At 64.5% G+C, this 23422-nt stretch overlaps 4 protein-coding genes across 4 annotated transcripts; 1 reads left to right on the top strand and 3 right to left on the bottom strand.

The window, feature by feature from the left end:
• Positions 1-201: 201 nt before the first annotated feature.
• Positions 202-7058, bottom strand: LOC133215588 (lens fiber membrane intrinsic protein-like). Its single transcript, XM_061359665.1, has 4 exons — positions 6840-7058; positions 3700-3840; positions 3431-3565; positions 202-465 (listed from the first exon to the last, which is right to left on the bottom strand). Exons 1-4 carry the CDS (start codon positions 7006-7008, stop codon positions 398-400), a joined length of 513 nt encoding a protein of 170 aa, XP_061215649.1. The 5' UTR covers positions 7009-7058; the 3' UTR covers positions 202-397.
• A 1617-nt stretch (positions 7059-8675) lies between these two features.
• On the bottom strand, positions 8676-18950 carry LOC133215486 (V-type proton ATPase catalytic subunit A-like). Its single transcript, XM_061359550.1, has 14 exons — positions 18830-18950; positions 18622-18750; positions 17063-17277; positions 16829-16966; positions 15922-16073; positions 14843-15005; positions 13816-13924; positions 12450-12572; positions 12245-12359; positions 12098-12161; positions 10922-11125; positions 9129-9223; positions 8875-9046; positions 8676-8787 (listed from the first exon to the last, which is right to left on the bottom strand). Exons 1-14 carry the CDS (start codon positions 18909-18911, stop codon positions 8695-8697), a joined length of 1854 nt encoding a protein of 617 aa, XP_061215534.1. The 5' UTR covers positions 18912-18950; the 3' UTR covers positions 8676-8694.
• A 417-nt stretch (positions 18951-19367) lies between these two features.
• PFDN2 (prefoldin subunit 2) lies at positions 19368-20402 on the bottom strand. The gene is made up of 4 exons (XM_061359552.1): positions 20335-20402; positions 20123-20211; positions 19655-19778; positions 19368-19558 (listed from the first exon to the last, which is right to left on the bottom strand). The coding sequence occupies exons 1-4, from the start codon at positions 20395-20397 to the stop codon at positions 19379-19381; spliced, it is 456 nt and encodes a 151-aa protein (XP_061215536.1). The 5' UTR covers positions 20398-20402; the 3' UTR covers positions 19368-19378.
• A 23-nt stretch (positions 20403-20425) lies between these two features.
• On the top strand, positions 20426-22736 carry NIT1 (nitrilase 1). The gene is made up of 6 exons (XM_061359551.1): positions 20426-20571; positions 21438-21722; positions 21793-21896; positions 21973-22106; positions 22235-22360; positions 22473-22736. Coding segments are annotated over exons 1-6 (915 nt in total). The 5' UTR covers positions 20426-20569.
• Positions 22737-23422: the final 686 nt, after the last annotated feature.

Here is a 23422-nt window from a genome sequence, read left to right as displayed (position 1 = left end):
CCACCGGACGCTCCACGGCGGCTACCGAGGAGGATCCGGTGACTCCGAGCCCCTCCATTGACCCCATGTCCCCCCCATGCTCCCTCCCAGGTGAGCCCTCCCAAAACATCCCTATTTCTGCCCAAATCTTGGCCCGGGGGGGGCGGACTTTGACACCACCCCCATAAATTTGGGGTCACCAAATCCCACCGGACACCACTGGGGGGTGTGGGGGGACAAGTTTATTGGCACAGCAAAAATCGGGGTAAAAGGGGGGGTGCGGGGAGCTCAGTGCAGCAATGACCGGACACAGCTCATCACAGCAGTGACCCACACAGCGGGGTGCCCCCAGCCGGCTCCCGTGGGGAGCAGTGGGGGGCAAGGGTGGGAGCGGGGCCCCCGGGGTGCTTGGTGCCCCTCAGGCACCCACCTCTTCGGAGCTCTCTGGAGATGGGTCCTTGTGGGCAGAACAGAGGTGGAAAAGACCTGGGTGGGGGGGAGAAGGAGAGGACTTCGTGTGGGCAGGGGGAGGACAAAACTGCTGCCACCCTGTGGTGGGTGGGCTCAGCACATGGCCAGAGCCAGCTTAACCCTGCAGAGACCGGACACAGCTCAGCACAGCAGTGACCCCCCCATCCCCATCCTGCAGAGACCGGACACAGCTCAGCACAGCAGTGACCCCCCCATCCCCACCCTGCAGAGACCGGACACAGCTCAGCACAGCAGTGACCCCCCCATCCCCATCCTGCAGAGACCGGACACAGCTCAGCACAGCAGTGACCCCCCATCCCCATCCAGCAGAGACCGGACACAGCTCAGCACAGCAGTGACCCCCATCCCACCCTGCAGAGACCGGACACAGCTCAGCACAGCAGTGACCCCCATCCCCATACTGCAGAGACCGGACACAGCTCAGCACAGCAGTGACCCCCCCATCCCCATCCAGCAGAGACCGGACACAGCTCAGCACAGCAGTGACCCCCCCATCCCCATCCTGCAGAGACGGACACATCAGCACAGCAGTGACCCCCCCATCCCCATCCTGCAGAGACCGGACACAGCTCAGCACAGCAGTGACCCCCCCATCCCCACCCTGCAGAGACCGGACACAGCTCAGCACAGCAGTGACCCCCCCATCCCCATCCTGCAGAGACCGGGCACAGCTCAGCACAGCAGTGACCCCCATCCCCACCCTGCAGAGACCGGACACAGCTCAGCACAGCAGTGACCCCCATCCCCATCCTGCAGAGACCGGACACAGCTCAGCACAGCAGTGACCCCCCCATCCCCATCCTGCAGAGACCGGACACAGCTCAGCACAGCAGTGACCCCCCATCCCCATCCTGCAGAGACCGGACACAGCTCAGCACAGCAGTGACCGCCATCATGCAGAGACCGGACACAACTCAGCACTGCAGTGACCCCCCCATCCCCATCCTGCAGAGACCGGACACAGCTCAGCACAGCAGTAACCCCCCCATCCCCACCCTGCAGAGACCGGACACAGCTCAGCACAGCAGTGACCCCCCCATCCCCACCCTGCAGAGACCGGACACAGCTCAGCACAGCAGTGACCACCTTCCCCATCCTGCAGAGACCGGACACAGCTCAGCACAGCAGTGACCCCATCCTGCAGAGACCGGGCACAGCTCAGCACAGCAGTGACCCCCCCATCTCCACCCTGCAGAGAACGGGCACAGCTCAGCACTGCAGTGACCCCCATCCTGCAGAGACCGGACACAGCTCAGCACAGCAGTGACCCCCCCACCCCCCCCCACCCTGCAGAGACCGGACACAGCCAAAACAGCAGTGACCCCCCCACCCCATCCTGCAGACCGGACACAGCTCAGCACAGCAGTGACCCCCCATCCCCATCCTGCAGAGACCGGACACAGCTCAGCACAGCAGTGACCCCCATCCCCACCCTACAGAGAACGCACAGCTCAGCACGCAGTGACCCCCATCCCACCCTGCAGAGACCGGACTCAGCTCAGCACAGCAGTGACCCCTCCATTCCCACCCTGCAGAGACCAGACACAGCTCAGCACAGCAGTGACCCCCACCCTGCAGAGACCGGACACAGCTCAGCACAGCAGTGACCCCCCCATCCCCACCCTACAGAGACCGGGCACAGCTCAGCACAGCAGTGACCCCCATCCCCACCCTGCAGAGACCGGACACAGCTCAGCACAGCAGTGACCCCTCCATTCCCACCCTGCAGAGACCAGACACAGCTCAGCACAGCAGTGACCCCCACCCTGCAGAGACCGGACACAGCTCAGCACAGCAGTGACCCCCCCATCCCCACCCTGCAGAGACCGGACACAGCCAACACAGCAGTGACCCCCACCCTGCAGAGACCGGACACAGCTCAGCACAGCAGTGACCCCCCATCCCCATCCTGCAGAGACCGGACACAGCTGAGCACAGCAGTGACCCCCCCATCCCCATCCTGCAGAGACCGGACACAGCTCAGCACAGCAGTGACCCCTCCATCCCCACCCTGCAGAGACCGGACACAGCTCAGCACAGCAGTGACCCCCATCCCACCCTGCAGAGACCGGACACAGCTCAGCACAGCAGTGACCCCCCCATCCCCACCCTGCAGAGACCGGACACAACCAGCACAGCAGTGACCCCCATCCCCACCCTACAGAGACCGGACACAGCTCAGCACAGCAGAGACACCCCCATCCCCACCCTGCAGAGACCGGACACAGCTCAGCACAGCAGTGACCCCCCCATCCCCACCCTGCAGAGACCAGACACAGCTCAGCACAGCCCCACCCCCACCCTGCAGAGACCGGACACAGCTCAGCACAGCAGTGACCCCCCCCCATCCCCACCCTGCAGAGACCGGACACAGCTCAGCACAGCAGTGACCCCCCCATCCCCACCCTGCAGAGACCGGACACAGCTCCCCCAGCACAGCAGTAACACCCCCATCCCCACCCTCCAGAGACAGCACACAGCTCAGCACAGCAGTGACCCCCATCCCCATCCTGCAGAGACCGGACACAGCTCAGCACAGCAGTGACCCCCCCCATCCCCATCCAGCAGAGAACGGACACAGCTCAGCACAGCAGTGACCCCCCCATCCCCATCCAGCAGAGACCGGACACAGCTCAGCACAGCAGTGACCCCCCCCATCCCCACCCTGCAGAGACCGGACACAGCTCAGCACAGCAGTGACCCCTCCATCCCCACCCTGCAGAGACCGGACACAGCTCAGCACAGCAGTGACCCCCATCCTGCAGAGACCGGACACAGCTCAGCACAGCAGTGACCCCATCCCCATCCTGCAGAGACCGGACACAGCTCAGCACAGCAGTGACCCCCCCATCCCCACCCTGCAGAGACCGGACACAGCTCAGCACAGCAGTGACCCCCATCATGCAGAGAACGGACACAGCTCAGCACAGCAGTGCTCGGGCAGCGGGGGCTCCGTTACCTGCGGAGCTGATGAGAGCAGCAGCGACCCAGCCCAGGATGTAGGACCAGGAGAAGCGCCAGGCAGCACGGGCCGGCCCCAGCAGTTTTGGGGTGCCGGCCGTGTACAGCCCCAGCCCCAGCAGTGCCAGGATCCCTGCGGGCACAGGGGATGGCTCAGTGGCAGCGGCCAGGCCAGGCCATGGGACCCTGGCATAGACCGGGCCCAGCTCAGTGCACCAGTGGCTGCCCTGGTGATCCATGCCCCCCCCCATGCCCGTCCCCACATACCAGCCAGGAGCAGAGTGGCACCGGCCGCACGGGCACGCACTCGCCAGGCAGTGCAGGCCACAGCGCAGAGCCCCATGGCGAGGCCGGCAGTGGCCATGAGCACCGAGAGGAGCATCAGCACCCGCGTGGCCTCCCATAGCACTGGGGGGGACACACAAGGGTTGGGGACACTCAGGGACCTCCGAGGCATGGAACCCATGTGCAGCCCATAGAGACCAAGCACAACCCAGTACAGCAGTGACCAAAAATCCCCACCCCACAGAGTGGGAACAGCTCCAAGCAGCAGTGACCCCCCCATTCCCACCCTGCAGAGACTGGACACAGCTCAGCACAGCAGTGACCCCTCCATCCCCATCATGCAGAGACCGGACACAGCTCAGCACAGCAGTGACCCCCATCCCCATCCTGCAGAGACCGGACACAGCTCAGCACAGCAGTGACCCCCCCATCCCCATCCTGCAGAGACCGGACACAGCTCAGCACAGCAGTGACCCCCATCCCCACCCTGCAGAGACCGGACACAGCTCAGCACAGCAGTGACCCCCATCCCCCCCCTGCAGAGAGGACACAGCTCAGCACAGCAGTGACCCCCCCATCCCCACCCCACAGAGGCACAGCTCCAAGCAGCAGTGACCCCCCCCACCCCCATCCTGCAGAGACCGGACACAGCTCAGCACAGCAGTGACCCCCCATCCCCACCCTGCAGAGACCGGACACAGCTCAGCACAGCAGTGACCCCCCCATCCCCACCCTGCAGAGACCGGACACAGCTCAGCACAGCAGTGACCCCTCCATTCCCACCCTGCAGAGACCGGACACAGCTCAGCACAGCAGTGACCCCTCCATCCCCATGCTGCAGAGACCGGACACAGCTCAGCACAGCAGTGACCCCCCCATCCCCACCCTGCAGAGACCGGACACAGCTCAGCACAGCAGTGACCCCCATCCTGCAGAGACCGGACACAGCTCAGCACAGCAGTGATGGGCACAGCTCAGTGCAGCAGTGATGGGCACAGCTCAGTACAGCAATGACTGGCACGCCATAGCAGTGATGGGCACAGCTCAGTGCAGCAGTGACGGGCACAGCTCAGTGCAGCAGTGACGGGCACAGCTCACTGCACCAATGACAGGCACACCACAGCAGTGATGGGCACAGCTCAGTGCAGCAATGACTGGCACACCATAGCAGTGATGGGCACAGCTCAGTGCAGCAGTGATGGACACAGCTCAGTGCAGCAGTGATGGACACAGCTCAGTGCAGCAGTGATGGGCAGAGCTCAGTGCAGCAGTGATGGGCACAGCTCAGTACAGCAGTGACGGGCACAGCTCAGCGCAGCAGTGACGGGCACAGCTCAGTGCAGCAGTGATGGACACAGCTCAGTGCAGCAGTGACGGGCACAGCTCAGTGCAGCAGTGACGGGCACAGCTCAGTGCAGCAGTGATGCGCACACCATAGCAGTGATGGGCACAGCTCAGTGCAGCAGTGATGGACACAGCTCAGTGCAGCAGTGATGGACACAGCTCAGTGCAGCAGTGATGGGCACAGCTCAATGCAGCAGTGACGGGCACAGCTCAGTGCAGCAGTGACGGGCACAGCTCAGTGCAGCAGTGATGCGCACACCATAGCAGTGACGGGCACAGCTCAGTGCAGCAGTGATGGGCACAGCTCAGTACAGCAATGACTGGCACACCATAGCAGTGATGGGCACAGCTCAGTGCAGCAGTGACGGGCCCAGCTCAGTGCAGCAGTGACGGGCACAGTCAGTGCAGCAGTAACAGGCTTGCAGCAGTGATGGGCACAGCTCAGTGCAGCAGTGATGGACACAGCTCAGTGCAGCAGTGATGGGCACAGCTCAGTGCAGCAGTGATGGACACAGCTCAATGCAGCAGTGATGCGCACACCATAGCAGTGACGGGCACAGCTCAGTGCAGCAGTGATGGGCACAGCTCAGTGCAGCAGTGATGGACACAGCTCAGTGCAGCAGTGACGGGCACAGCTCAGTGCAGCAGTGATGGGCACAGCTCAATGCAGCAAGCTCAGCGCAGCAGTGATGGGCACAGCTCAATGCAGCAGTGACGGGCACAGCTCAGTGCAGCAGTGACGGGCACAGCTCAGTGCAGCAGTGACGGGCACAGCTCAGTGCAGCAGTGACGGGCACAGCTCACTGCACCAATGACAGGCACACCGTAGCAGTGATGGGCACAGCTCAGTGCAGCAGTGACGGGCACAGCTCAGTGCAGCAGTGACGGGCACACCATAGCAGTGATGGGCACAGCTCAGTGCAGCAGTGATGGGCACAGCTCACTGCACCAATGACAGGCACACCGTAGCAGTGATGGGCACAGCTCAATGCAGCAGTGATGGGCACAGCTCAGTGCAGCAGTGATGGGCACAGCTCAGTGCAGCAGTGACGGGCACAGCTCAATGCAGCAGTGATGGGCACAGCTCAGCACAGCAGTGACGGGCACAGCTCAGCACAGCAGTGATGGGCACAGCTCAGCACAGCAGTGATGGGCACAGCTCAGCGCAGCAGTGATGGGCACAGCTCAGCGCAGCAGTGATGGGCACAGCTCAATACAGCAGTGATGCGCACACCATAGCAGTGACGGGCACAGCTCAGTGCAGCAGTGATGGGCACAGCTCAGTGCAGCAGTGATGGGCACAGCTCAGCGCAGCAGTGACGGGCACAGCTCAATGCAGCAGTGATGGGCACAGCTCAGCACAGCAGTGACGGGCACAGCTCAGCACAGCAGTGACGGGCAGAGCTCAGCACAGCAGTGATGGGCACAGCTCAGCACAGCAGTGATGGGCACAGCTCAGCGCAGCAGTGATGGGCACAGCTCAATACAGCAGTGATGCGCACACCATAGCAGTGACGGGCAGAGCTCAGCGCAGCAGTGATGGGCACAGCTCAATACAGCAGTGATGCGCACACCATAGCAGTGACGGGCACAGCTCAGCGCAGCAGTGATGGGCACAGCTCAATACAGCAGTGATGCGCACACCATAGCAGTGACGGGCACAGCTCAGCGCAGCAGTGATGGGCACAGCTCAATGCAGCAGTGATGGGCACAGCTCACTGCACCAATGACAGTCACACCATAGCAGTGACGGGCAGAGCTCACCACGTGGTTCGTACCGGGGGTGCCGGGCTGGGGGCCGCAGTGTCCCCCGCCGCAGACGCGCCACAGCCCGATGCTGGCGCCGCCTCCGGGCCCCCGGCGCTGCAGCCAGGAGCTGGTGGCCGTGGCCGCCAGGAGCAGCCCCAGGCCGCTGGCCCCACAGAGCAGCCCCCCCCCCGCCGGCATCGCCCTGAGCGGGGACACGGAGGGGACAGTGCCGGGGGAAGGGGGGACCCGGGGGGGAGAACCTGGGGACACCCATGGGGACACCCATAGGGACATGGGGGTGGCATCACCAGGGGACGCAGGGGGACACCCATGGGGACACCCATAGGGACATGGGGGTGGCATCACCAAGGGATGCAGGGGGACACCCATGGGGACACCCATAGGGACATGGGGGTGGCATCACCAAGGGATGCAGGAGGACACCCATGGGTACATGGGGGTGGCATCACCAAGGGATGCAGGGGGACACCCATGGGGACACCCATAGGGACATGGGGGTGGCATCACCAGGGGATGCAGGGGGACACCCATGGGGACATGGGGGTGGCATCACCAAGGGATGCAGGGGGACACCCATAGGGACATGGGGGTGGCATCACCAGGGGATGCAGGGGGACACCCATGGGGACACCCATAGGGACATGGGGGTGGCATCACCAAGGGATGCAGGGGGACACCCATAGGGACATGGGGGTGGCATCACCAAGGGATGCAGGGGGACACCCATACACCCAGGGGGACATGGGGGTGGCATCACCAAGGGATGCAGGGGGACACCCATGGGTACACCCAGGGGGACATGGGGGTGGCATCACCAAGGGACGCAGGGGGACACCCATGGGGATATCTCTGGGGTGGCAGCACCTGTAGATGCAGGGGACAACCGAGGGGGTACCCAGGGGACACCCATGGGGACATCTCCAAGGGACACGGGGGGACGTTGTCAGCCAGCACCAGGGGATGAAGGGGACACCCAAGGAGGAACCCAGGGGACACTCATGGGGACACCTCTGGGGTGGCAGCACCAAGGGATGCAGGGGACACCCATGGGGATATGAGGAGACCCAGGGGAACTCATGGGGACATCAGCACAGGACACGTCCATGGGGACATCTCTGAGGGACATGGGGGACACCCATGGGGACACTGGGGGATGTGGGGGTGGCATCTCAAGGGGACACCCATAGGGACACCTTTGGGGGGGTGCAGGGGACCCCCATAGGGATGCCTTTGAGGGACATGGGGGACACACATAAGGACATTGGGGGACTCAGGGTGGCATCTCAAGGGGACCCCCATAGGGACACCTTTGGGGGTGTGCATGGGACACCCATGGGGACACGTTTGGGGCTGTCCCTGGCAGGCAGGGGGGGCACCTCCAGGGTATGGGGGTACCCGGGGTTGTCACCTGGGGGGACACTGTGGACAGACCCCCCCCCCCGGGACACTCACCCACCTTCAGCACCGCTGTCCCTCCGTGTCCCTCAATGGGGACAGTGCCATTGTCAGGGACACTGTGCGGAAGGTTCTGGATGCTGACATGGCACAAGCGTGTCCCTGGGGGGGGCAATGGGGGGGGGGGGCGGGACAATGGACACAGCCGGGGGGGGGGGTGGCTCCTTCATTGTATCCATCTTGGTGACCCCATGGCCCACCCAGGGGGTCCCTGTCCCCCCAAACCCCTCCCAGGCCCCAAAGGCGCTGCCCCCCCCACTGGACACCCCCCTCCCCATTTCCCAGTGTGGAGTCAGGGGACCCCCCCCACCATACAGCACCCATGGGTGGGGGGGGACCACAACTGTGACCACAGGCCCTTTATTGGGGGTACGGGGGGGAAACCCGAGGGGACCCCCCCTTGTCCCCTCAGTCCTCCAGGTTGCGGAAAGCCGCCTGCATCTCCTCATTGAGCTGAGCGAAGGCTGCGGTGATGTTGGCTTCGCCGTCCTTCACCGGGTCCTGGGGACACGGGGGACCCGGTCACACCAGTCCCTGCAATGGGAAAGGGGGGGGGGGGGGGTCCCCCAATTCCTCCCTTATCCCCACCTTGAACTTCATGGCGCTCAGCTTGTAGAGGATGTCCCCGAGGCTCTCGCGGATGGTGGCCCAGGTGACGCGGTGCTCGCCCGGTGCCGCGGCCTCCACCGCGTGCCGCGCCAGCTCGTAGAAGGTCACCATGTTCTGCAGCATCCCCACTGTCTTGTAGAAGGGGCAGAACCTGGGGGGGGGGCACCAGGGCTGGGTTTGGGTGCTGGGGGGATGCCGGGGGGGTGGTACCGGGGGTGCCGGTGTTCCGGTACCTGTCGTATGAGGAGTAACCGTTCTGCTGCAGGAAGTCATCCTTGAGCAGCTTGGCCACCTCCAGCGTCACCTTGTCAGCCTCGGCCAGGGATGCCTGCAGGGGGATGGGTGTGGGGTGGCTTTGTCCCATCCTCACCCCATTCCCCATGTCCCCAGCCCATGTCCCATATCCCTGTTCCTACCCTGTATCACATAGCCCCATCTCATCCCCATCCCATATCCCATATCCCCGTTCCTACCCTGTATCGCATAGCCCCATCTCATCCCCATCCCATATCCCATATCCCTATCCTACCTTTATCCCTGTGCCTATCATTATCCCATCCTGTATCTCCCATCCCATCTCCATCTAACATCCCATATACCTATTCCCATCCTGCACCCCATATTCCCATTCCATCCCATATCCCCATTCTCATCCCATACCCCCAACTCTCCCTATTCCATTCTTATCTCTGTCCCTACCATGATTCCATCCTGTATCCCCCATCCCATCTCCATCTAGTGTCCCATATGCCTATTCCCATCCTGCACCCCATATCCCCATCCCATATCCCCATTCTCATCCCATATACCCAATCCCCCATCCCATACTCCATGTCCCCATCCCTCCCCATCCCACCCTTATCTCTGCCCCACCACCATTCCATCCCATATCCATCCCGTATCCATCCTGTACCTATCCTGTACCCATCCCGTATAAATCCCCTATCCATCCCGTACCCATCCCATACCCATGCTGTACCAATGCCGTACCCATGCTGTACCCATGGGGTACCCATCCCGTATCCCTCCTGTACCCATCCCATATCCATGCCGTACCCATCTCGTACCCATCCCATATCCATCCTGTACCCATGCCGTACCCATCCCGTGCCCATCCTGTATCCCTCCCGTACCCATCCTGTATCCCTCCCATTACCCATCCCATATCCATCCCATACCCATTCCGTACCCATCCCATACCCATCCCGTATCCCTCCCGTATCCCTTCCGTACCCATCCCGTACCCGTCCGGTACCCATCCCCTACCCATCCCGTATCCCTCCCGTACCCATCCCGTACCCATCCCCTACCCATCCCGTATCCCTCCCGTACCCATCCCGTATCCATCCCCTACCCATCCCGTACCCATCCCCTATCCATGCTGTATCCATCCCGTACCCATCCCATACCCATCCCGTACCCATCCCCTATCCATGCTGTATCCATCCCGTACCCATCCCGTATCCCTCCCGTACCCATCCCGTATCCATGCTGTATCCATCCCGTACCCATCCCGTACCCATCCCGTACCCATCCTGTATCCATCCCCTACCCATCCCGTACCCATCCCGTACCCATCCCCTATCCATGCTGTATCCATCCCGTACCCATCCCATACCCATCCCGTACCCATCCCCTATTCATCTCGTACCCATCCCATACCCCTCCCGTACCCATCCCCTATCCATCTCGTACCCATCCCCTACCCCTCCCACACCCATCCCATACCCATCCTGTACCCATCCCATACCCATCCCCTATCCATGCTGTATCCATCCCGTACCCCTCCCGTACCCATCCCGTACCCATCCCCTATCCATGCTGTATCCATCCCGTACCCATCCCGTACCCATCCCCTATCCATCCCATATCCCTCCCGTACCCATCCCGTATCCATCCCATACCCATCCCATACCCCTCCCATACCCATCCCGTACCCATCCCGTATCCCTCCCTTACCCCTCCCGTACCCATCCCCTATCCGTCCCATACCCATCCCCTATCCATGCCGTATCCCATGTCCCACCTTCCCCACCAGCTGCACGATCTCCGCCAGCTCCTCCTCCTCCTGCAGGATCTCCCTGGCGCGGCTGCGCAGCGCGGGGAACTCGGGGTGCAGGCGCTCGTAGTGGGGCTCCAGCGCCCGCAGGTACCGGCTGTAGCTGATGAGCCAGTTGACGGACGGGAAGTGCTTCCGCTGCGCCAGCTTCTTGTCCAGCCCCCAGAACACCTTGGGCACCGGCACAGCGGCGGGGGGGTCACCGGGGTGAGGGGGGGGCACACGGGGTGGGGGGGTCACCAGGGATAGGGGGGGTCACCGGGGGGGGGGGTCACCAGGGATGCAGGGGGTCACCAGGGATGGGGGGGGTCACCAGGGATGGGGGGCACCCGGGGTGGGGGGGGGTCACCAGGGATGGGGGGGTCAACCAGGGATGGGGGGGGGTCACCAGGGTGGGGGGGCACCAGGGATGGGGGGGGTCACCAGGGATGGGGGGGTCACCAGGGATGGGGGGGGTCACCCGGGTGGGGGGGGTCACCAGGGATGGGGAGGCACCGGGGGTGGGGGGACCGGAGGGTCAACCAGGATGCAGGGGGTCACCAGGGATGGGGGTCAGGGGGGGTCACACCGGGATGGAGGGGGTCACCAGGGATAGGGGTTGAGGGGTCATCAGGGATAGGGGGGGTCACTAGGGATAGGGGTCGGGGGTCACACCGGGATGCAGGGGGTCACCAGGGATGGGGGGGGCACCCGGGGTGGGGGGGGGTCACAGGGATGCAGGAGGGCACCCGAGATGGGGGTCAGGGGGGTCACAACGGGATTGGGGGGGAGGGGACACCGGGATGGGGGGGTCACAGGGATGCAGGGGGGTCACACCATGATGTGGGTCTCAGAGAGGGTCACACCAGAATGGAGGAGACACGTGGGATGGGGGTCAGGGAGGTTCACACTGTAATAGGGGTCAGGGGGACACACTGGGATGGGGATTAGGGGGCTCACACTGCAATGGGGGGGTCAGATGGGGGGGTCGGGGGGTCACACTGGGATTGGGATGGGAGTGGTTCACACCAGTATGGGTGTCAAGGCGGTCACACTGCAATGGGGGGGTCAGACCATGGAGGGTGGGGTCAGGGGGATCACACTGCAATGGGTGTAAGAAGGCACCACACCGTGATTGGGGTTCCCCCCTTGCACCCCCCTCACCTGCACGATGCCCAGCGTTGCCGAGGTGACGGGGTCGGAGAAGTCCCCTCCGGGGGGGGACACACTGCAGGAGACAGCGGTGGGGGGGGGTGTTAGGGGTGTTCGGGGGGGGGGGTCCCCCCATTGCCCCCCATGTCCCGCACTCACGCTCCGATGATGCTGACGCTGCCGTGGCGGGGGGGGTTCCCGAGGCACCGCGCTCGCCCGGCGCGCTCATAGAAGGATGCGAGGCGGGCGCCCAGGTACGCGGGGTAACCGCTGTCTGCGGGGAACCAGCATCAGAGGGGGGGGGGGGCCGGGACAGCGGGGGGACCCCCCTGTACCCCCACAGGACCCCCAGGGGTGGGCTCACCCGCTGGCATCTCGGCCAAGCGCCCCGAGATCTCGCGCAGCGCCTCGGCCCAGCGCGACGTCGAGTCGGCCATCATGCTCACGTGGTAGCCCATGTCGCGGAAGTACTCGGACAGCGTGATGCCTGCGGAGGGCACGAGGCTTCGCACCCCTGCTTGGGCCTTGCGCACCCGTGTGCGCCCATTGCGCACCCATTGCACACCCATGGGTGCCCATTGCACACCCATGTGCCCATTGCACACCCATTGCACACCCATTGCACACCCATGTGTGCCCATGCCCATTGCGCACCCGTGTGCACCCACTGCGCACCCATTGCACACCCATGGGTGCCCATTGTGCACCCGTGCGCCCATTGCACACCCATTGCACACCCATGGGTGCCCATTGTGCACCCGTGTGCCCATTGCACACCCATATGCCCCCATTGCACACCCGGGTGCGCCCATTGCACACCCATTGCACACCCATGTGTGCCCATTGTGCACCCATGTGCCCATTGCACACCCATATGCCCCCATTGCACACCCGTGTGCGCCCATTGCACACCCGTGTGCACCCATTGTGCACCCATTGCACACCCATGTGCCCCCATTGCGCACCCGTGTGTACCCATTGCACACCCATGTGCCCAATGCACACCCCTGTGCGGCCATTGTACACCCCTGTGCGCCCATTGCACACCCATCTGCCCATTGCACAGCCATGTGCCCATTGCACACCTGTGTGCCCATTGCACATCCATGTGCCCAATGCACACCCCCGTGCACCCATTGTACACCCCTGTGCGCCCATTGCACAGCCATGTGCCCCCACTGCACACCCATGTGCCCATTGCATACCCATGTGCACCCATTCCACACCCCTGTGTGCCCATTGCACATCCATGTGCCCATTGCACACCCATGCCCCCACTGCACACCCATGTGCCCATTGCACACCCATGTGTGCCCATTGCACACCCCTGTGCACCCTTTGCACACCCATGTGCCCATTGCACACCCCTGTGCCCTTTTATACACCCCTGTGCATCCACTGCACACCTGTGAGTGCCCATTGCACACCCGTGTGCATCCATTGCACACCCGTGTGCGTCCCTTGCGCACCCATTGTGCACTCATTGCACACCTATGTGCCCCCATTGCACACCTGTGTGCCCCCATTGCACAGCTGTGTGTGCCCATTGCACACCCCTGTGCCCTTTGAACACCCCTGTCCTCCCATTGCACACCCATTGTGCACTCCATCAACCTCATGGCCAGCACCCCTGTGCCCACAGCCCATGCACACCAGTGCCTTCATGACATGTGCACATACATGCTCACACGTGCCACTGGCATGACCCGAGCCCGCCCTGGCGCACGAACCCGTGTAGATGGAGGCTTCACGCGCAGCCACCGGCATGTTGGAGGTGTTGGCCACCAGCGTCGTGCGCTTCATGATGGTCTCTGTCCTCCCGTCCACCTCCATGGTGAGCTGAGGATGGCGGTACCATTGTCACCATCGCATCCCTGTCCTCACTGTGCCACCATCCCCACGGTGCCACCATCCCCACGGTGCCACCGTCCCCATGGTGCCACTGTCCCCATGGTAACATCATCCCCACGGTGCCACCATCCCCACGGTGCCACCATCCCCGTGGTGCCACCATCCCCACGGTACCATCATCCCCGTGGTGCCACCATCCCCACGGTGCCACCATCTCCACGGTGCCACCATCGCCACGGTGCCACCATCCCCACGGCGCCACCGTCCCCATGGTACCACCACCCCCACGGTGCCACCATCCCCACAGTGCCACCATCCCCACGGTGCCACCATCCCCACGGTGCCACCATCCCCACGGTACCACCATCCCCACGGTACCACCATCCCCACGGTGCCACCACCCCCACGGTACCATCATCCCCACGGTACCACCATCCCCACGGTACCATCATCCCCACGGTGCCACCACCCCCACGGTGCCACCATCCCCACGGTACCACCATCCCCACGGTACCACCATCCCCATGGTACCATCATCCCCACGGTACCACTATCCCCACGGTGCCACCATCCCCACGGTACCACCATCCCCACGGTGCCACCATCCCCACGGTGTCACCATCCCCACGTTGCCACCATCCCCATGGTACCAGCATCCCCGTGGTGCCACCATCCCCACGGTGCCACCATCCCCGTGGTGCCACCATCCCCACGGTGCCACCATCCCCACAGTGCCACCCTCCCCACGGTGCCACCGTCCCCACGGTGCCACCACCCCCACAGTACCACCATCCCCACAGTACCACCATCCCCATGGTACCATCACACCCACGGCGCCACCATCCCCATGGTACCAGCATCCCCATGGGACCACCATCCCCACGGTGCCACCATCCCCGTGCCCACCTCGGGGAAGTCCCGCAGGACCTCGGACATCTCATTGCCGCGCTCGCCGCAGCCCACGTAGACGATGACGTCGCTGTTGGAGTACTTGGACAAGGACTGGGAGATGACGGTCTTGCCACAGCCGAAGGCGCCTGGGATGGCCGTGGTGCCGCCCTGCACGCACCTGGGGACGGGGGCACGAGGGGTGGGAGGGATCCTCAGCCCTGGAGTGAGGGTGACCCTCCCGCTGCCACCCGCTGTCCCTGTCCCCAGTCCCAACCCCATCCATGTCCCAACCCTTGCCCCTCTCATCTCTCCTTGTCCCTTATGCCCATCTCCAGCCCTATCCCCACCTTCATCCCTGTCCCACATCGCTCTCTCCCCATCCCTGTCCCCAGCCTCTCTCTCTCTGTTCCATATCCCCTGTTCCCATTCCCTGTCCCTATCCCCATCCCTGCCCCTTATTCCCTCTGTGATCTGATCTCCGTCCCCATTCCACACTCCTAAACCGTGTCCCCATCCCTAACCCTGCCCCTTATTCCCACCTCCAACCCTATCCCCATTTTCATCCCTGTCACGCATCACTCTCTCCCCATCCCTGTCCCCAGCCTCTCTCTGTGTTTCGTATCCCCAATTCCATCCCTGTCCCCATTCCCTGTTCCTATCCCCATCTCCATCCCTATCCCCATCCCTGCCCCTTATTCCCTCTGTGATCTGATCCCTGTCCCTGTTCCACATCCCTAAACCGTGTCCCCACCCCTAACCCTGCCCCTTATTCCCACCTCCAACCCTATCCCCACTTCCATCCCTGTCCCCAGCCTGTCCCTCTCTGTTCCATATCCCCAATTACATCCCTGTTCCCCATTCCCTGTTCCTATCTCCATCCCTATCCCCATCCCTGCCCCTTATTCCCTCTGTGATCTGACCCCTGTCCCTATTCCACATCCCTAAACCGTGTCCCCATCCCTAACCCTGCCCCTTACTCCCACCTCCAACCCTATCCCCACTTCCATCCCTGTCCCACATCGCCACCTTCTGTCTCCATTCCCATCTCTGTCTCCGTCCCCATCTCCCACCCCGATCCCGACCCCGTTCCCTACGGGAAGAGGGCGTCCAGCACCCGTTGTCCCGTCAGCAGCGGGTGATTCGCCGGCAGCTTCTCGGCCACGGGCCGGGTCTGGCGGACGGGCCAGACCTGCAGCATCGTCAGCTTCTCCGTGGAGCCCTGGAAGTCCAGCTCCAGCACCACGTCCTGGGGACGGGACGGGACAGAAGGGGACGGGCAGGACCTGCATCCCTCCTCACCCATCATCAATCACCCCGAGCCCACGTCCTGGGGACGGGCAGGACCCGCATCCCTCCTCACCCATCATCAACCACCCCGAGTCCATGTCCTGGGGACGGGACGGGACAGAAGGGGACGGGCAGGACCCGCATCCCTCCTCACCCATCATCACCCCGAGCCCACGTCCTGGGGACGGGACGGGACAGAACGGGACGGGCAGGACCCGCATCCCTCCTCACCCATCATCAACCACCCCGAGCCCATGTCCTGGGCACAGGACGGGCAGGACCCGCATCCCTCCTCACCCATCATCACCCCGAGCCCATGTCCTGGGGACGGGACAGAAGGGGACGGGCAGGACCCGCATCCCTCCTCACCATCATCACCCCGAGCCCATGTCCTGGGGACGGGACGGGACAGAAGGGGACGGGCAGGACCCGCATCCCTCCTCACCATCATCACCCCGAGCCCATGTCCTGGGGACGGGACAGAACGGGACGGGCAGGACCCGCATCCCTCCTCACCCATCATCAATCACCCCGAGCCCATGTCCTGGGGACGGGACGGGACAGAAGGGGACGGGCAGGACCCGCATCCCTCCTCACCCATCATCAACCACCCCGAGCCCATGTCCTGGGGACGGGACGGGCAGGACCCGCATCCCTCCTCACCCATCATCAACCACCCCGAGCCCCGGTCCCGGTCCCGGTCCCGGTCCTCACCGAGACGCTGTAGTGCCCGGGGGGGGCGATGTAGGTGACGGTGCCCCGGCTGCGCGGCGGCACCATGATCCTGTGCTGGATGAGCGAGTTCTCGGCCACCGTCCCGTAGATGTCTCCACCGGTGAGGTGGCTCCCGACCTACGGGGCAGCCGCGAGGCCGGGTGATGGGCTGCGACCCCCGGGGGGTACCGGGACAAGGATTGGGGGGGGGGATCCCCACGTCGAGCCACGCACCCGGATGTCCTTGCTGGGGGCAAAGTCCCAGTCGAGGTGGCGGGCGAGCGCGGGGACGTTGGTGCCCCGAGGGATGTAGATGCTGTGCGTGAGCTCCGCGATGTCCCGCAGCGGGCGCTGGATCCCGTCGAAGATGGAGCCGAGGATGCCGGGGCCCAGCTCCACCGAGAGCGGCTTCCCCGTGCGCAGAACCGGGTCCCCCACCTGCACCCCCGCTGCGCCGCGCTCAGGAAAGGGCACCGTGAACGGCGGGGGGGACCGGGAAGGACCAGGGGGGACAGGGGAAGCAGTAGGAGGATGAGGGGGGGACAGGGCAGGATGGGGGGGCAGGGGAAGGTGTGGGGGGATAAGGAGGGGACAGGGCAGGCTGGGGGGACAGGGAAAGACTGGGGGATAGAGGGGACGGGGCAGGATGGGGGGACAGGGAAGGACCAGAGAAAGGTGTGAAGGGATGAGGGGACAGGGCAGGATAGGGGGGACAGGGAAGGGACAGGGGGATAAGGGGGACAGGGAGGTGGGGGGGACAGGGAAGGGGGAGGAAAGGGGGAAGGAGGAGGGGACTGGGAAGGACCAAGGGGGACAGGGGAAGCAGTAGGGGGATAAGGAGGGGACAGGGCAGGATGGGGGGGACAGGGAAAGATGTAGGGGGATAAGGAGGGGACAGAGCAGGATGGGGGGGGACTGGGAAGGACCAGGGGGGACAGGGGAAGGTGTGGGAGGGTAAGGAGGGGACAGGATAGGATCTGGGGGACCGGGAAGGACCAGGGGGACAGGGAAAGGTGTGAAGGGATGAGGGGACAGGGCAGGATAGGGGGGACAGGGAAAGATGTAGGGGGATAAGGAGGGGACAGGGAGGAAAGGAGGGGACAGGGAAAGCTGTAGGGGGATAAGGAGGGAACAGGGCAGGATGAGGGGGGACAGGGAAAGGTGTAGGGGGATAAGGAGGGAACAGGGCAGGATGGGGGGAGACAGGGAAGGACATGGGGGGACAGGGAAAGGTGTGAAGGGATGAGGGGACAGGGCAGGATGGGGGGGACAGGGAAAGCTGTAGGGGGATAAGGAGGGGACGGGGCAGGATGGGGGGGACAGGGAAAGATGTAGGGGGATAAGGAGGGGACGGGGCAGGATGGGGGGAGACAGGGAAGGACATGGGGGGAGAGGGGAAGGTGTGGGGGGGACAGGGAAGGACCAGGGGGGACAGGGAAAGGTGTAGGGGGATAAGGAGGGGACTGGGCAGGATGGGGGGGACAGGGAGAACAGGACAGGATAGGGTCCCGTGTTAGGGACCAAGAAGAGGGTAGGACAGGGCAGCACACTGGGGACATGGAGGGGACCAGACAGAGAGAACAGGACAGGATGAGGGGATGGTGAGGACAGGGAAGAGACAGGACAGGGAGAATGGGACACGATGGAAAAGGATGGGGGGGACAGGGGGGGACAAGGGAGGATGGCAGGGACAGGGCAGGGGAGCAGAGGGGGGAAAGGGATGGTGGGGGGGTATAGGGGAGAGTGAGGGGATGCAGGACAGGGGGGACAGGGGCACACAGGCAGCAGGATACAGGTCTCCTCATAGACCTGGAGCGTGGCCATGTCCCCCTCCAACCGGATGATCTCCCCCACCAGCTTGGCGTGCCCCACACGCACCAGCTCGTACATGGCTGCTCCCGCCATGCGTGAGGCTGTCACCACTGCGGGGACACCGGGACACGGCACCGTCACCGACCGACCCCATCCACCAACACCCCCCCGACCCCCTCCATGCGGTACCGGGCCCCGAGACGCCGTGGACGGAGCCCATGAGGCTCTCACGCTCAGCCTCATCCAGCCGCAGCGCCCCAGTCCCCTCCATGGTGTCCTCTGTCAGCCCCGGTGGCACCGGTGTTATATGGGGCCGGCGGCCACAGGGAACCGGTTGGGCCCGGTGGTGGTGGTGGTGACGCCACAGGCAGGGGCTGTGTACAGTCAACAGCGCGGTGCCACGTGCCAGCACACACCAGCACGCACCGGATCGGCAGGGGCACGGTGACACCGTCCCTGCCCGCTGCCACCACCTCCAGAACCCCTTCAGAACCCCTCCACTGTCTTTTGGGGTCCACCCCGCCATCCTCATTCATCCCCACTGCTGGGGGGGGGCTCTGGAAGTCGCTTGGGGCAAAATAAGGGGGATCTAACCCTATATGGGGCTGCACCCCCTTTCCCTCCACCCCTCCCCCAAACCCCCTCAGCACCCACAACCAAAGGGGGGAAAAAAACCCAACATTTATTAAACAAAAGCACAAGCGCGGAGGAAGAGGAGGAGGAAGCCGGGACCGGGTGCTACGAGACCAGGACCCCGGCAGAGCCCCCTTTGGCTGCGGTCCCCCCGGCACCGTCCCCGGGGGGCTGCCGGGGCTCGTCCTCGCCCACCAGGCGGATCTGGTGCTGCTCCCGGAACTCGTTCAGCTCCCGGCCCTTGGCCTGCAGCTGCTGGTTCAGCGTCGCGATGATTTTGCTGATCTGGGTTGGGGGGGAAAGGGGAAGGTAAAAGCGGCTCCACCGAGGGGGGTACGGACACGTAACGGGATGGGGACCCCCCCACCCCGCTTCCCTGACCTGCTCCTTGTTGCTCTCCAGTGCGGGCAGCACCTCCTTGACCGTGCGCTCCACCAGGATGCCCCCCACCATCCGGTAACACTTCCGTGTGGGGTCCACTTCCCGCAGGGTCTCAATGACGAGGCTGCGGGGGGGGGTCACGGGGACACGCGACCGGAACCACCCCCCCCCCCACCTACCCCCCCCCTCAAATGGGCACCCCCCCCCTTTACCCGGCCTCCCCCCCCATCCTTACCCGGAGCCCCCCCTCCTTAGCCGGATAACCCCCCCCCTTTCCTGGACCCCTTCCCTTCCTCATCCGGACAACACCCCCCTCCTAACCAGGACCCCCCAACCGTTACCCTGACCCCTCCCCCCTCCTCACCCAGCCCCCCCCTTCCTTTATCCGGACCCCCCCAATCCTCACCCAGCCCCCCCCTCTTCCCCTCCTCCCCCAGCTCCCCCCCCTTGCCCGGACTCCCCCCCCACCTGTGCTCGTTGAGCTCCAGCTCCAGCTCCGCCGCCTTCGAGGCGAGGCCGCGCTGCTCCTGCCGCAGCCGGTTGAACCGAGCCACGACCTGCGCGGACAGCGCCGTGAGGGGGGATGCACCGCAGACCCCGCCCCACTGCCGGCACCCCCCCCATTCCCCTCCTCCCCCTCCTCCTCCCGGACCCCCCCGGTCCCGGCGCCGGTCCCGGACCTGCTCCGCGGTGGGCGCCTTCCCCCCGCCCGCTGCCGGCCGCCCCTTCCCGCTGTCCGCCATCTTGCCCACGGCCCACGGCCACGCCCCCTTCCGGCGGGAAGCGGAAGCAAGGCGAGGCGGCCGCCATGTTTGTGTAGGGCAACGGAGCCGGCGCTGAGGCGCTGCCGGCGCCATCTTTGTTGCGGGCGCGGGGGGGACTTCGCTCCGGGCCCCGAGGTGCCGCCGGTGGCGCATGTACGGAGCGGGGGGGGACGGGAGCGGCACCGGGGGGGGGATTTGGGGCAAATGGGGCAATTGGGGCGGCCTGATATGGGGCACAGCTGGGGCAGTTTTGGGAGTGCCTGGAGCAGATTTGGGGGTGCTGGGGCTGCTGGGGTCTGGCCTGGAGTAGAGCTGTGTCAGTTTGAGGGGTGCTGGAGGTAACTGAGGGCGCTGGGGGCACTTTCGGGGCTGGCCTGGGGCAGTTTTGGGGGTTCTGAGGCGGCTTCAAGGGTGCCGGGGGTGGCTTTGGGGGTGCTGGGGCAGTTTTGGGGTGCTGGGGGCAGTTGGGGTCTGGCCTGGGCACTGCTGGGGCAGTTTTCGGGTGCTGGGGCAGTTTTACGGTCTTCGGGGCAGTTTCGGGGGATCTGGGAGCAGTTTTGGGGTGTTGGGGGCAGTTGGGATTTGGCCTGGGCACTGCTGGGGCAGTTTTGGGGTCCTGGGGGCAGTTTGAATGGTGCTGGGGGCAGTTTTGGGATGTTGGGGGCAATTTTGGGGGTGCTGGTGGGAGTTTTGGGGTGCTGGGGGCAGTTTTGGGGTGTTGGGGGCAGTTTGAAAGGTGCTGGGGGCAGTTTTGGGATGCTGGGGGCAGTTTTGGGGTGCTGGGGGCAGTTTTGGGGGTGCCAGGGGCAGTTTGAAAGGTGCTGGGGGCAGTTTTGGGGTGTTGGGGGCAGTTAGGGTCAGGCCTGGGCACTGCCAAGGGCAGTTTTGGGGTGCTGCGGTGTGTTCCCCCCCCCATGCCCCTGTGCGCCATCAATCCCATGGCCATGGGTCCGGGTCCTATCCCCCCAATCCCCATCCTGTGCTGTGCCCCCCATCCCCACCCATGTCCCCCCACCCAGGCTGAGCGCTCTGTGCCGCCTGCCCCCCCTCAGTGCCGGTGCTGCCCTGTGCCGCGCCATGGCCACGAAGCCGCTGGTGGCCGTGGGCCAGGTGACCTCCACACCGGACAAGGAGCAGAACTTCACGGCCTGTGCCGGGCTGGTGCGGGAGGCGGCTCAGCGCGGTGCCTGCCTCGTCTTCCTCCCCGAAGGCTTCGACTACATCGGCTGCGACCCAGCCCAGACCCTCAGCCTGGCCGAGGGGCTGGATGGGGCCCTCATGGGGCGCTACGCGGAGCTGGCCAGGTACCGCCTGCCGGGCTTGGAGGTTTGGGGCCCCCCGGCAGAGCCGGTGTCACCGCGGTCCCTATCGCAGGGACTGCGGTGTTTGGTTGTCCTTGGGTGGCTTCCATGAGCGCGGCCGGGATTGGGCGACCACGCGGCGCATCTACAACTGCCACGTGCTGCTGGACTCCACCGGTGAGGCACCCCCCGATGCTCTGCCCCACTGATATGGGGGTCCCGTTTTGCCCTTTCACCCCTTATTGTCCCCCAGGTCACCTGGTGGCTGCGTACAGGAAGACCCACCTGTGTGATGTGGAGCTGGAGGGACGCGTGTCCATGAAGGAGAGCAGCTTCACCAACCCCGGCACTGAGATCGTGGCACCGGTGAGCACACCGGCAGGCAAGGTATGGCATGGGCGAGTACCCACATCCCTTCCCATGTCCCATGGGCGAGTACCCACATCCCTTCCCATGTCCCATCGCATCCCAGCACCGCATCCTCACCGACATCCCCCCATTCTCCCCATCACCAGCTTGGCCTCTCCATCTGCTACGACTTGCGGTTCCCTGAGCTCTCGTTGGCACTGCAACGCGCCGGTGCCGAGATCCTCACCTACCCCTCGGCCTTCACCGTGCACACGGGCTCAGCGCACTGGGAGGTGAGTCCAGACCCTGCAGCCACAACGAGGATAAAACCCCCTTTTAAGGGGTATTTAAGGGGCACAACTGCCCCTTCCAGAGCTGGGTTTGGTAGCGCCACGTCCCCGGCAGGTTCTGCTGCGTGCCAGGGCCATTGAGACCCAGTGCTACGTGGTGGCGGCAGCCCAAACCGGGAAGAACCACGAGCACCGGACGTCCTATGGCCACTCGTTGGTGGTGGACCCGTGGGGGGCTGTGGTGGCTCAGTGCCACGAGGGGCCGGGGCTCTGCTATGCAGAGATTGACCTGGAGTACCTGCACCGCATCCGGCGCGAGATCCCGGTGCAGAGCCACCGCCGGCACGACCTCTATGGCACCGTGGGGATGGTGCCATGAGCTACACTGACTCCATCACAGGCTGATTCACCCCGATCACAGCAGCAGGATGCACTTGGGGGGCAGAAGGAGGGCTCCCCCCCCAAAGCCCGGTTTTGGGGGTCCCGGTGCTTGTGCGGAAGGAAGGAGCCGGGTGCTGCAGTAGATGTTTATTTCAAGAAACCCAAAAGCTACACAGGGATTATGATGTTCGAGTGGAGCTTAAAAAATACAGAAGTCACAGAAATTACACCAAATTGTGCCGGAACTGTCCGAAAGCAGAAGATTGGGGGGGCTTGTGGGGGGGGGGGGCTGCCTCCCCTACCCCAAGGGGTCATCACCGCGTGGGGATGGGGGGAAACACCACAAAACAGGGATGGAGCTGTAACACCCCCCCCTTCCCCACCCTAGGAGCTGCAGGGGGGGGGGCATGGACCACACACTGCAGCCACCCCCCCCCTCGGTCCCCAAGTGCAGGCAGGGACTCAGCTGCCTGCTGCCAGCAACAGGCAGGGCAGGGTGCCCCAACCTGCCCCAGTTGGCAGCTGGGATGGGGGGGGGGGGTGGAAACCCCTTGGCGCTGGTCCTGCCCCCCCCCAGCCCTGCAGGGGAGGGGGACACGAAGGCACATGGTCCAGGGGATGCCGCGGGGATGGTTTTACTCCTGAGAAACCCACCGAGGCGACAGGGAGGAGGAGGAGGATGCG

This window comes from Neopsephotus bourkii, unplaced genomic scaffold, assembly GCF_033783945.1.
Source record: "Neopsephotus bourkii isolate Nb327-2 ecotype Australia unplaced genomic scaffold, CSIRO-AGI_Nbou_v1 NB_989, whole genome shotgun sequence".
In the NCBI taxonomy this organism is placed as follows: Eukaryota; Metazoa; Chordata; class Aves; order Psittaciformes; family Psittacidae; genus Neopsephotus; species Neopsephotus bourkii.
This window is presented reverse-complemented; position numbering and strand designations above follow the sequence as displayed.